Genomic DNA, 14,138 nt, shown 5'->3' with positions numbered 1-14,138 from the left:
CAAGCCAGTTAACTAAGTTTTATTTTCAAGACCAAGAAAACTTTAGAGCTAAATTCTGTTCATCGATGCACACATTCAGCTCATGCTTAAGTAATTGGGCAAAACTTAGCACTAAGAGAGAGATGCATTTATCTGTTTAAGAGAAATGGTAAGCCGTGACTTTCCCCAGTCAGAAATCTCATAATCCTTACATTCTTGCTGCCTCAGCTCTCATTCTTCTGTATCTTGGGAAGTTGCCTTAAGACTGACATTCATTCCACTCTTCCCACTTAACTGTTGTTCGGCAGAGCTCGAACACTTGTCTCTTTCACAAACAGAAGTTCGTCCAATAAACGATATTACCTCACCCACCTTATCTCTCTACTTAACAGTTCTGCAATTTAAAATTAAGAACCAACTAAATTACTGCCATTTTTTCCACCCAGAATGTCAGACTTAGAGATTTTTTTTTTAATCTATTTATACTTCTGTTTTTAACACACCACCACTGTGGTCGAACAACTCCTGGTAACCATAGTAACACGTCACCATAAAGATAAATTAACCTACTAGGCATGTAAAAGAAAAGCAATATAATTTGTCTGAATACTTTGTTTACACAGAAATACAAGGACAGTTCCGGCTTAGAAATGCAGTATTTGTGCAGCTACAGTACCATCATACAACTAGTGTTTGTAATCTGTGGAGCTCAAAATAATACAGGTTGTTGATTCAAAAGTTGAAAGAATGCACTTTTCTTTATAAAATATTAGCTATGTGCTTGTAAACTATTTTAAGTGAGCTGTAGCTCATGAAAGCTTATGCTCAAATAAATTGGTTAGTCTCTAAGGTGCCATTAGTACTCCTTTTCTTTTTATTTTAAGTCTGTAACCCTAAAATCACTCATACATTTACAAAGGTTTAGTTTACAAATAAGGTTTCCTGTACATCATAACAATTTAGCAGAAATAAAATATAAAGTGAAAATTACAGTATGGTGTAAGACTAAAGCATATCATGTAGCTAGTATGTCTGTATTGTGAATCTTACTAGCTATTCTGAGTAGCTATAGCCGTGTCAGTCCCATCTCTCTAGCTACTCTGAGTCACACATTACAGAAATTACAAATCTTACAAACATTTGATTCCTATCTTCCTGTCCCCCAGATTCTCTGCTCAATCAACGTCTTCAATAAAACAGATTAATACTGATTATTAAAGCTAGCCAAAACACACCTTCTCATTGTGAAACACAGAGTAATACTTCGTAAAATACACCATCCAAATACAAATTCTGTTAGTACTTTATTTGTCCAACTAAATGAATTTCTCATTGTGCAGTGGTACAGCAGATGCTGTACTCACTGCTTGCTTGCAATGCTTCTAAAAATCAGGTCACACTTGACTGTCTAGAAAGAAAGAAATGCTGCAGAACAGTCATAACAGCCACCTGTTACACAGCAATTAATATGTGTAGTATCAATATTTCAATACACTCAGGAAGCATAAACCTGATGAAATATCACTAACACTCTGGCTGATCCACTGCTTATGTCTACACCTTCAGAAAACTACACCATTCAACTTTTCTGGAAAGGGTAACTGTCCTTCCAAATCAGAATAGCAGTCTATCTAATCTAGTCTCCTGTTTCCAATGGTGCCCAGAACCAGCTACGTCAGAGGAAGGTGCAAGAAACCCCATTGTGGACAATGATGGAATATTCCACACATAAAGTAACTACCTTCCAAACAATTATCAATTAGTGGTTGGCTTTTGCCCTCAAACTGCAGAAATGGTCTGAAGTAAATAAGATGAAATTCAATAACGAAAAATGCAAAGTACTCCACTTACGAAGTAACAATCAGTTGCACACATACAAAATGGGAAATGACTACCGATGAAGGAATACTGAGGAAAGGTATGTGGGGGTCATAGTGGAACACATGCTAAATATGAGTCAACAGTGTAATACTGTTGCAAAAAAAGAAAACATCATTCTGGGATGTAGTAGCAGCATAAGTTTGTGTGCAAGACACAAGAGGCAATTCTTCCACTCTAATCCATGCTGATTAGGCCTCAACTGGAGTATTGTGTCCAGCTCTAGGAGCCACATTTCAGGAAAGATGTGGACAAATTGGAGAAAGTCCAAAGAAGAGCAACAAAAATTATTAGAAATCTAGAAAACATGACTTATGAATGAAGATTGATAAAATTGGGTTTGTTTAGTCTGGAGAAGAGAAAACTGAGGGGAACACGATAACAGTTTTCAAGTACATAAAAGGTTGTTACAAGGAGGAGGGAGAAAAATTGTTCTTCTTAACCTCTGAGGATAGGACAAGAAGCAAGGGGCTTAAATTGCAGCAAGAGCGGTTTAAGTTGGACATTAGGAAAAACTTCCTGTCAGGATGGTTAACCACTGAAATAAATTGCCTAGGAAGGTAGTAGAATCTCCATCTTTTTAAGAGCAGGTTAGACAAACACCTGTCAGGGATGGTCTAGATAATACTTAGTCCTGCCTTGAGTGCAGGGGACTGGACTAGAAGACCTCTCAAGGTCCCTTCCAGTCCTGCACTTCTATGAAGCATGAGGATTTTTCTCTCAATCCCTCCCCCTTTCAAAAAAATTTTTTTCCTGATAATAGATATTCTCAATATCCTTATAAATGGCAAGCCTTCTTTAATTATACTAAGCACTTGGCCTGATTGATATCTTGTGGCAATGAGTTCCACAATTAATAATTACCTGTTGCATAACAATTTACTTTTATCAGGTTTAAATTTACTGCCTTTCAGTTTCTTTTATATCCCTTTGGTTTTGTATTATGAGAAATGACAAGTAGGAGAGCCTAGATAAGTTACCATTCATTATTTTGTATAACCCTCTCTTTTCTCTATGTTAAGCTGTTCCAGTTTTTTCAATTTCTCCTCATACAGGAGTGTGTCTCTGCCTCGCTAGAGACCTTCTATTTCTTTTTTTGAGTCAGGATGATCAGAAATGAACACAGCATTCAATCCTAACAGTTTTCAGAGTAACAGCCGTGTTACTAACAGTCTATTTGCTTTTTTGGACCTACACATTGAGCAAATGTTTTCAGGGAGTTGCACACAATATTTCCCCAAGTGGTTACAATTAAATTAGAGCTCAGTAATGTGCATGTGTAGCACTAACTATTCCTTCCAGTGTACATTACTTTGTATTTGTAAACACTGAATTTCTTCCATGTAGCCACTGTGTTGCCAAATCACTTCGCTTTGTTAGATTTGTCTGATGATGTTCAGTTTCCTCTACTCCCGATTAACCTAAATAAATTCTGTCACTTCACTGTCCTCTTCCTTTTCCAGATAACTAACAAACAGACAAGACACTGGTCCTAGTACAAACCTTAGGGGCACCAGACATTTTACAACGTTACCTTAAGAGCCTCCTGGGAGGGATTTTATCTAAGGCTTTTTGAAACTCTAAATAAATAACATCAATAATCTCCTTTATGCAAATGTTGCAGTCACATTCAAGGATTTCTAGTAAACGAGAGAGGCATGAGCAGATAGAAACCAGAATGGTAAACTCCCTTTTATATCCTGTTCATCTAGGTGACTTATCATTCTATTTTAATCCTCATTTCAACCACTTTTCTACTACTGAAGTGAGGCTTACTATTATAATTCACAAAACTGCCTCTAACACCATTTAAAAAAAATGCAACAATTTCCCCAGACGGTAGCTGATTTTAATGAGACTGCATGTTTGTTAGCAATTCACTTTTTCCCCACCATTTCCTCTTTTAGCATTTCACTCTCCGATAATATCAATTTACCTCATCAACATTACCTGATGGATTCCTGTGGCCAACATCCCTATCTCTTTTTTTCTCCTGTTATACAAGCCATAGCACTACAGGCAAGAAAGGAGGGAAGAGACTTCCCTTCAAGCTCATAATGTTATGCTGTGATCCACCAGAAAAGTAATGGCTGTATAAAGGCATCCTTCCCCTTCAAAGGATTATCACACCTTTTCCACAACTACAAACCCTGGAAAGCCAGCAATTTAGAGACAAGAGATTAGAGCACAGGTTCTAGCCTCTGCTGTGGCCCCTGTATGCCAGCTCTACAGGCAAAAGAAACCACAACACCATTTTAAAACAAACCCCATGGAATATACCTCCAGCATAAGGAAGATTTCTAAGTGGCATAGAATTATCAAAATGGCCCTAATGCTGAGTCTCTCCACAGTCCACACAGCACAGTGGCCTTCTGAGAGGAGGGAGAAGGAAGCAGACCAGGATATATTGCCTTCTAGCTGTTAAGAACTACCTGATGCTTCCTGAGGTTGCCATAGCAGTACAATATAAATTAGAGCAATCCCTATGGCTACTCTAGCTCAAGCTGGGGACTTCTCCATTCCCAATCTGTAGAGCCCTGAGAAATTCTTTTATTTATTATAATGTATTATTAAATTTTGTTTTATCATAGGAGGCCCAGGGGACCGGGGGGGGGAGGGGTCAGGTCCTGCCCTTGGGGAAGGGGAGGAGACCTGGAGAGGGGGAGCAGTTGCACAGTGAGCCCATCCCGTACTCACTCTGCAACAGCAGCTCCTGTCCGACAGGGCTGGGCCCCTAGCTCCATGCTTCAAGTGATGCAAATGGATGCGGGGTGGAGGGGTGTCAAATTTGAGAGAGTGATGCTGCAAACCCATGCTCCAGGGTTTGCCACTCACTCAGGATTTGGCCTGGCTGCCCCCCCCAGTCATGACAAAGGGTTGGATGGGCCAAACTAGAGCACGGAGCCAGGCCCAGGCCCACAGGACAGGAGCCGCTGCTGCAGAGTACATTTCCCCCCATTTTATCTTATCAATTGTTTTTCGTTTTAATTTTGTGTTACTTCACATTTGTGAAAAACATGGGGCTCTACTGAGCTTTCTACAGAGTCTGAGGATCGCAAACATTGCATAAAGTACCTTCCCCTTCTGGCCTGTGCAGAGCTCAGTTCAACTGTAATCCAGACTGGTGCATTGGATTCCAATCTATGTCTCCTACATGGCAACGACCACCAGTACCACTAACTCCATGAGGCAGCATAAAAGCTTGCATACTAAGCACGAAAACGTCCTTTAAATAAAAAAAAAAGTAAAAGTCCTGTTGTCAAACAACTATTTCTAAACGAGTTATCTATTAACGCAAGCTAGCCACTTCTTCCTAAAATGGCTGCAACCTTTATCAGTGGCAACCACATATTATACACAGCTGCTTTATTTTATGTTTCCAGCATTGTACTCTCTGTGGATAAAAACTGATCAGATTGTTTTTTATCATTCTTAAAGCATGCAAAGTGAAAAATAATTCAGAAAACCAACTATAATTTTTTTCTTGCAACAATTTTCCAAAGTTTTTCTTTGTTAGATTATTTTTTCTGCAGTTTCAACATGTTAGCTAATACTTTTGATGGCGGTGGTTGCTAGCACGACCAACAGAGAGAATTCAGAGTAAGATTAGAGGACTGAAGTAGTATTCTGTGTACAGAAGTTTAAGAACCTGAACTTGAGAATTTCTTTATTTTCATTAACTGTAAATAAAACCTGAGGACAAAAATCTCTGAGAAACTAGATTTTAAAACATGATAAACTATAGTTAAGCTTTGAACTATAGCCAATTAAGAAATTCAGTGCTGTGAAAAGACTTACAAAACTGTAGTTTGGGGCTGATCATATTTTGATTTTGTGAATTAATGAAGATGGTCTTGTTACTACTTATGATCTAGAAAGATAGAATATTTGACTTAACTAATTATTTTTATCTGAATGTGACACAGAAAGCAATTTTACTTTTTCAGTTCTCTTTTTTATGAAGTTCTTGGTTATTGGGGTTTTTTTTAAATCCATCTTCATAAACTCCCCAGAAAGTCCATTTCTATGGAAAACTTTGGAACACTTTTACAAAGCCTGTAGTTATAACAGTCTGCTAATTTAGGGTTTCATCCTACAAGCACAAAGGGCAGATCCTGCTACTGGACCCATTCAGGCACAAGGATTCACTTGCATAGATGCCTCACTGAAGTCACTGGAGCAGGGCACGTGTGCAGGGGTTCACTTGTGTGGAACCAGTTGCAGGATGCAAGTTTATTCACACAAGTAATACTACTGAAGTCAATTATAAACCAGTTTATGAATAAGCCTCTCTGTACATCATAAGAACCTGGAAGGAATTCTAAAATAAACAAGTAAAAATCACAAACCGTTGCCAGCTGAAGTCACATCCCAGAGCAAGAAAATGCACACAATACTATAATAAATCACACTCAAATGATACAGTACTAATATACTATACTAAAATAAGAGCCATGGAATAAAACCATATTAAGAAAAATCACTAATAGATTTGATTTATATAAGTAACTTCAAGATTATCAATTCAGTTTTTCTTTTAAAAATAAGTTCCTTAAGCCTTCTTTCTTGTTTTAAATTATTTTTCCTCTTTCCCAAATGTTAGTAAATTTAAGGTCCGAACTCTGCAATTAGATCCAGGTGGGTGAATTCCTGCAAGGATTCATAAGGAGCCCCACCAACTCATGGCAGATCCAAACACACTTTGTCCTTGTCTACACTGGTAGCAGTGTGTAGGATACTTGTAGCTACACACTGCAGCAAAACGCAAGCTGCGTGCGTGCTGCGGTGCGTAGCTACACATAGCAGTAAAAGGCTCTGGCAGTGGAGAAACTTCCAGCAGTGGGAAGGCAGCAGGAGGCAATGCTGCTAAAAAATATCAGTGCAGATTGGGGGGCACTGCTTGGATGCACAGAGAGCCATGTAGGGTATGCACCTACAGTTCTGGTGTGTCTGTCCTCTCCTCACCTAAGCAGAGCCTCACCCTCTACACTGCTGTTTATACCCATGCCAGAGGGGTATGCAATGCATGTACTCTACACACCACTGTGAGTGTGCAGTGTAGACGTACCCTTTGACTTCCAACAGTGGTACTGGCAACATTTTTTCCTCTGGATATTATTAAGTAAGCAGCACCTGGAACAGTGGAGGGCATCTGGTCATGGAAGTAACTTCCCCTATTGTACTTCAGCATATCCTGTACATTATGTAAATCCAAATCGAATGCTCATTAAGAGAAGGCCTGACTGTTTCCAGGGAAACGACACAGTTTAGTCCCTGCAGGCCATGGCCAGTTATACCTGTTAGTCAACTTAGTCTAGACATTATTTGTTTCTGTTTGATATTTAACAAGGATTTCTGAACAACAGCATTTCTTAAACTCCTGACAACAAAATACAAGTTTGGTGTTTTTCTTCCTATGTTTAGTTTATTACTAACCAGAATGTGCTACTGGACTGAGTTAATCAAATTACTATTCCACAGGTGGAAAAGAAGAATTAAGACCTGCTTAGTATACATAAGGTAATTTCATCATTTGTAAACATACGTAATATAATTGTCTACTCTTTGTATTTACATACATTTTAAATGTTGTATTGTTAAGATTTTTTGTGACAATCCCAGAAGAAAATATACTGAGTATGATTCATAAACCTGGGAATACACAACATTATTATATATTTATTTTGGTAATCAAAGCTGATCTAGGAATGTGTCTAATGAAATTTATGATAATACTTAGTTTAAAGTCACAGTCTATGTAAAAAAAAAAAAAATGCATATATACCCCGAAAGGACAACAAATAATCTTGCATTCATCCCAAGGGATCCCGAATGACTGTTCATGTACACTGATGCGCAAATCACCCACTACTAATATGTAAACACCTAGAGCATGAAACAACAGATACTGAACAATTATTGCAATATTACAAGATAGTTTAGGGCAGATTTAAAAAAAAAGTTAGGATTACATATTTGTGTTGCCAAAAACATTTCAAATACAAAGCTGTCTCAAAAAACGCTATGTACAATTGTGATAGTACAAAGTTTACTGCTACAGTTTTTTTAGAGCTGGTAGCAGAGAATTATATAGCAAACAATAAACAGTCTTCAGCTGAATATATACCTTCAACAGTTAGAGGTATACTCATTTGTTTCAGACTCTCTAGACTATTGAAAGAGTAAAGGAAGAGGGGCTAAACTAGCTAAAGTTGCCAAATACTCCATTCCAGTTCAAAATCTCTGAATCCTAATACTAATAATAAATATTCAGAATACTTAGCACTTACAATGCATTAAACGTTAGCTGGTTAAAGAGCACATATGGATTCAATGGAATACAATACTCTGAGTAGTGTTTAACTTTTCTGGATAGCTAAATTCAGAATTTAAACATTTTTAAAAGCAATAACACACCGCATATAGTCTTACCAACAATACTCATCAAAAACTTAAACCCTCTTGTCTTTCTTTTTTTTTAAAAAAAAAAAAAACATTGGATCACGACCAGAAAAAAAAAAGTTTGTTTTTTCGTCACACAACTATAATCCCAAATCCAGCACTCCGGGCAGTTTCACCGTGTGATAGGATTTTAATGCATAGCACAGGGAAGTTCTACACATATTTTTCCAACTTTCTTGAGAGGTGTCACTTGTCTGCTTAAACCCACGGGCTTATCTGTTTCGTATTAAAACACAGTATCACTAGGGGGCCGCGGGGGGTCGAGGGAGAGAAGACAGAGGAGCGTGTGAGTGACAACAGACAAACAAGAACAAAAGGCAGAGGAAACTTTCTCCTCAAGGTGCAGCTCATGCCTCCCCCCCCCCCCGCATTCCCCCTACCCCGAGCAGGCTGAGCCAGGGCAGGAGAATCAGCTGAGAGGGAAATACGTCCTCCCCCTCCCGCCAACCCTTCCCCTTTAGTGGGGCAGAAGCGGTGCAAGCCAGCCGAGCGCCCCCGCCCTCCGGCTCACCCACCTGGTGCAGCGTGTCCGCAGGGAGCTGCGACGCCCTGAACAAGTCGCCCACTTTGCTCCCCCCGGCGGCTGGGGCCGGCGCCGAGCCCCCCTCGGGCGCGGGCGAGCAGCAGAGCGAGAAGAGCTCGGCGTAGCGCTGCTGCTCCGTGTCGCTGAGGGGCAGAAGCAGCCCCGCTCCCCCCGCGGCTGCCCCGCCGGGTCCCTGCTCCATGGGCGCCGCGGCGGAGACGAGGGGCAGCGGGAGCGCAGGAGCGGCAGGGAGGAGGCGGCGGCGCTGCCAAGGGAGAAGGCGCCGTCCCAGTCCCCCCGCCTCCGCGGTGCAGCTCTGCAGTGCTCCGGCTGCCGGCCGGCCGGCGAGCCGCTCGCTCAGCACCTTTCCCCCCAGCCCCGCCCGTCGCAGGCGGCAGCCAGACAGCGGCCCCCGCAGGAGCAGAGCGGGACGTGCCCAGCCGGCCCGCCGCGGAGCCCGCAGTGCCGCGGCCGGGGCTGGCCAGCGGGAACGCGGCGCGGGGAAGGGGAAGGGGGCGCCGGATGCGGCACCCCGGAGCGGGGCAGCGCGGCCGCGGCGGTGCCGGGAAGCGCGCAGCGGCCCCAGGGGCGGCGGCGGAGGGGAAGGAACTGCAGCCACCCGCGCTGGGACGGGAAGGGAAGCGGGGGGGAGAGAGAGGCGACCCCCAGAGGGAAAAGGCTCTGCCGGCCTGGAGAGGTTTGGGGAGCTTTGCACAAGCCCTTCCGGTCACTCGGGAAAGACTGGGGTCAGTGAAGGGTTCCCGGGTCAGAGCTAAAGGGGCAGCCTTTTGTGTATGATACGGGCTGTAACCACCTGATCCTAGGCCAGTCCCCAAACCTCCCTCTCTCGTCCCTATAGTCTTAGCTATTCCAATTGCATTGTCAAAAATGTTCAGGATAGCTGTCGTGACTGAGGGCCTAACTGTCTAGCTGTGGACTGCTGACATGGCCCCCTTTGATGGAGTGGCTGAAGGCCTGCCAGGCTTCAGTTTGTTTATCCTCACAACACTCCTGTTAGATAGGGAAGTGCCATTATCCCCACTGTACAGCTGGGGAACCCAGGCACAGAGAGGCCAGGTTACAGAGGAAGTTTGTGGCAAAGCAGGGAACTGAAAACAGACCTCCCAAGGTAACACCATAACCATAATGCATCCAATGAAGTAAGCTGTAGCTCACCAAAGCGTATGCTCAAATAAATTGGTTAGTCTCTAAGGTGCCACAAGTCCTCCTTTTCTTTTTGCGAATACAGACTAACACGGCTGCTACTCTGAAACCATAACCACAAGACTATCTTTGCTCATTTTCTGAGGTACTAGACACCCACACAACCTGTCGGCTTCACTGGAAGATGGGGCGGGATGTTCAGCATTGCTGAAAATCAAACTAGGCTAGCTTAACTTAGTTAACAATTTGACTTGTCACACTCCCACTGCTGCCACTCTAATGCTGGCAGTGGTTTTGTGTGTGCATTTGGCTGCAGTGCTTCAGCCAGCCACCCTTACCAGAGCTGCCCACCTTCCCTATGAAGTCAAACCAAGGGGAGTTCCTGATAAAAAAAAAGCTAATATGCATTCTCTGTATATTATTTCTGGTTTGGAGACAGCATTCATATGTTTCTATTTTAGTTGTTTTTTTTAAGACAATTTCTTTTATTGGGTATGTGTTACAGTCAAAATCCTTTTTAAATAGTACCACCCATTGTCAAAAATGCCACTTGAGTGCTGTGTATAAGATCATTCAATAAACTAAAATAAGGCTTAATGAACCAACAGTGAATGGTTAGTACACAAAACACCACACTGTGGACTGTTTTTCTAGGTAACACAGGTAAAAGGCCCCATTCATTCTGCACTCTTCATTCGGACAAAATTCCGACTATTTCAACAAGGATCTAGAGCAAGCAATATGGGGTCTTCCCTAAGGGGCCTGGTTGTGCAAATATTTATGCATGTGCTTAACTTTGTTTCCTACCATGAGTAGTCCCAGTAACACTTGCAGTAATAAAGTTAAGCATGTGCATGTTTGCAGAATCAGGGCCTTAATTAGAAGTATGGGACTGAACCCAACAGAGACGATATTTTTAGACCTTAGACTTTTTTAAGTCAGCAACCATCAATTGTATTTTCTTTTCAGCCAGCAATACATTCTTCTTAGGTTAACTATGAAACTAATTTAGCTATCAGTTTAGGTGACCTCTGTAAATGCTGATGACCTGTGTCCTCAGCAGCTTCTGGTGAGGGTACAATGTCTGGCCCAAGACAATTCTGGACACCTGGTATCCACCTCCACTTACTTACAGTACAAATACTAGGCAGGAGGCTGTTGCTAGTCATTCCGCCCACTCACCCCCAACGTATAAGTAGTTTAGGTAGAGAGATGCGAGAGATGGATGGGGGTTTTCTTGGTATTCTGGCAAAAGCATAAAATTTAAATTTAATTAATTTCCATCAAACAAAATATATTGTTGAAAAAATATTAAGGTTGCTCAAGTACATCTGCCACCAAAAAACTCATAAAAAGCTAGAACATCATTAGTTAATCACTCACCCAACTCTTGCAACCAACAACCATCATTTTATTTCCAAACTGCCCTACTTACCCCACATCATATATAACTACTCCCTCCACCTTTGCACAAAACATACAACCTTTAACTCCTATAATATACAGTGGATAAAAGTGGATGTTTTCTAAATGTTTGGAATGTTGAATTAGAATTGAAATAGTTGGTTGGTGGGTATGGGGTAGGTTTTTAGTTAATGGTTATATTTCAGTGGATAGCATTGGATGACTATTAATGGAGGGAAATCTTTGTTCAATAAGGAAAGAGGTTTGCAGTGGCATTTATCAGTTTTAGAATTTATTGTTTAAAGCTCAGCTCAAAAAGTCTGAAAACTGCTCCGGGTGCAGGGAGGGGGCAGCTAGGAGCTGTGCGCTGAGAGGGTGTAGCTCAGGGTGCAGGGAGGGAGGGAGGGAGGGTCTGTGTGTGGATGGCAGGCAGCTCAGGGTGCAGGCACGTAGTAGCTAGGGGCTGTGTGTAGGCAGGGGGTAGCTCAGGGTGCAAGGAGGGGGTAGCTAGGGGCTTTGTGCAGGCAGGGGGTAGCTCAGAGTGCAAGCAGGGATGTAGGTCAGGGTGCAGTGTGCTGGGAGGGTTGCTGCTCCCTGAGTGCTGTGCCAGCCCCGGAGCCAGGTCCCCCTGCCCAGGCAGTTCTTACCAGCTGCATGACCAGTCAAAGGGTGCTGGGAGCTGAGGAGCAGCCGCAGCCCCGAGCACCAGCAGCAGGAGGAGGAGACTGGATGGGAGTGGGGGAATGCCACAGCAGCTGCCCACTCCCTGGCACCAGCCAGAGCAGCAGCTGCTCTGCACTGCCCTGCTCTGGCTTCCTGACTCCGACCTGGCCAGGGAGGGGGACCTCAGGGGTAAGGGAGAGGAGGAGGTGGGGAATGTGAGTGGAGCTAACCAGAATGGGGCAATCCCAAGGGCAAGGCACTGCAGTTGGGGAAGGGGTGTTTGGCAACACCTCCCCTGTGTCTCCCCCCCCCCAACTCCACCCATATGGGACACTGGGTTTGTGAACCCCCTGAAACTGGCTCATGGCCCCCTGGTTGAGAACCGCTGGGCTAGGAAACACCATCCCATCTGATGAATGATTACTTGGCCTCTGTTATTCATGCCTCACCATCTCTTAGCTGCATTACTACAGTTATGCAATATTCCTGGGAAAGAAACCTTCAATGTTTAGGAAACCCTAACTAGTTTACTTGGTCCTGCCTCAGCACAGGAGGCTGGACTTGATGACTTCTCAAAGTCCCTCTCAGCTCTACATTTCTACGATTCTAGTACAGAACTCTCAGTGCATCTACTCAGCCATACTGGCTACCACCATGAGCACACCAGACTTGTCCTCCACACTCTATACTGGCTTTCCATACGCATAGAATATCAAATCCAAGTTCAAGGTCTCGGCCCTTATCTTCAAGGCACTCAATGGCCTTGGGCTGAGGGTATCTAAAAGCTCAACTAAAGCTATGGAATGAAGTCCATGGCCAACATTTTTGCTTCTCTGCCACATGGAACTTTCTACAGTAAGTAAAGCTCACCTGGGCAGGAGACAGCACTTTCTCAGAGGCTGGTCCGAGACTGTGGAATGAATTCCCATAGGAACCATGGATTATCACAAACTTCACCACCTTCTGTTCCAAGGGCAAGGCACATTTCTTTGACCTTGCCTTCTCTCACACAAATATCTAGAAATGTATGCGCACATGCACATGTGCATAACATTTAAAACAAAACACTTCACTACCCACACCTCTGCCCTGGGGAGATGATAAGAGAAGAAACACATGACATATATTAGTCATATCACTTAATGCACTACTGGAAGCTGATCAGATACAGTGCTGATTAGCATAGTATAAGAACCTATATAGAAAAGAAGGTTGCATGTTTTACGCAGAGGTAGAGGGAGGAGACCTGTGTGGTATGGATGGGGAATGTGGGTGTGGAGGGAATATGTTGTAGAAGATGAAACCATAGTTATAGGTTGCAAGGGTTGTGTGAGGAGTTAACTAGTGATTTCCTGGCTCTGTTGGTGGAATATGCACTTGAGCAAACTTAACAGGTTTTTATTAAAGATTTGTTTTGTTTAGTGGAATTTCCCATTTTTTTAAGATGTCTATATGAACATTGAAAGCGATTATGCCTTGGATAGCTATCAGAGCTGATATATAATACCATCTCAAAGACCTGTTGTAGACTTATACTTCGACATTCCTCTTACATTGCTCCCATGTTCCTTCTGACCTCACCCCCAGTCCTGATTCCCTTTATGTTCCCTCCACTCCCATGTTTGATACCCACCATATCCCAATATGCCCCTACCAAATTCACCTTTTAAACACTGGTTAACATTTAAAAGCTGAATGTGGGGTGAACTAGGAATGTGGAGGGAAAGGGGGGAGAAGCATGATGTGAAATAGGGCTGTCGGGTGGGGCTGAGTCAATATATATGTGGGTAAAGAGAGGGAGGCGATACTTTGTGGAATGGCAGATAATGATGGAAACAGGTCAGTTATACATAAGCCCTTTCATTTTCAGTTTTAACCGATTTTTATAGAAAAAATCTCAGGTTTTACAAAAAGTATGATTTTTTCCCCAATTTTTATCCTACTTTTGTATCATTCAAATATATAAAAATTTTGTTTTATTAGGAAAATATAATAGATTTCATGAGATATATGTATTATATATAATACATTAGCCTGTGTGTATATGCAAAGCTCCCTGATGAAG

The 14,138-nt window shown here is 42.6% G+C and overlaps 1 protein-coding gene across 1 annotated transcript in view; it reads right to left on the bottom strand.

Moving 5' to 3' along the window:
* Nucleotides 1-9,044, bottom strand: part of REPS2 (RALBP1 associated Eps domain containing 2) — a 138,318-nt gene extending 129,274 nt beyond the window's left edge. The window contains exon 1 of the mRNA XM_077816359.1: nt 8,835-9,044. Coding sequence (XP_077672485.1) covers nt 8,835-9,044 — 210 coding nt within the window. The remainder of the gene's footprint in view (nt 1-8,834) is intronic.
* Between the last annotated feature and the right edge of the window lie 5,094 nt (nt 9,045-14,138).

This window comes from Eretmochelys imbricata, chromosome 1, assembly GCF_965152235.1.
Source record: "Eretmochelys imbricata isolate rEreImb1 chromosome 1, rEreImb1.hap1, whole genome shotgun sequence".
In the NCBI taxonomy this organism is placed as follows: domain Eukaryota; kingdom Metazoa; phylum Chordata; order Testudines; family Cheloniidae; genus Eretmochelys; species Eretmochelys imbricata.
This window is presented reverse-complemented; position numbering and strand designations above follow the sequence as displayed.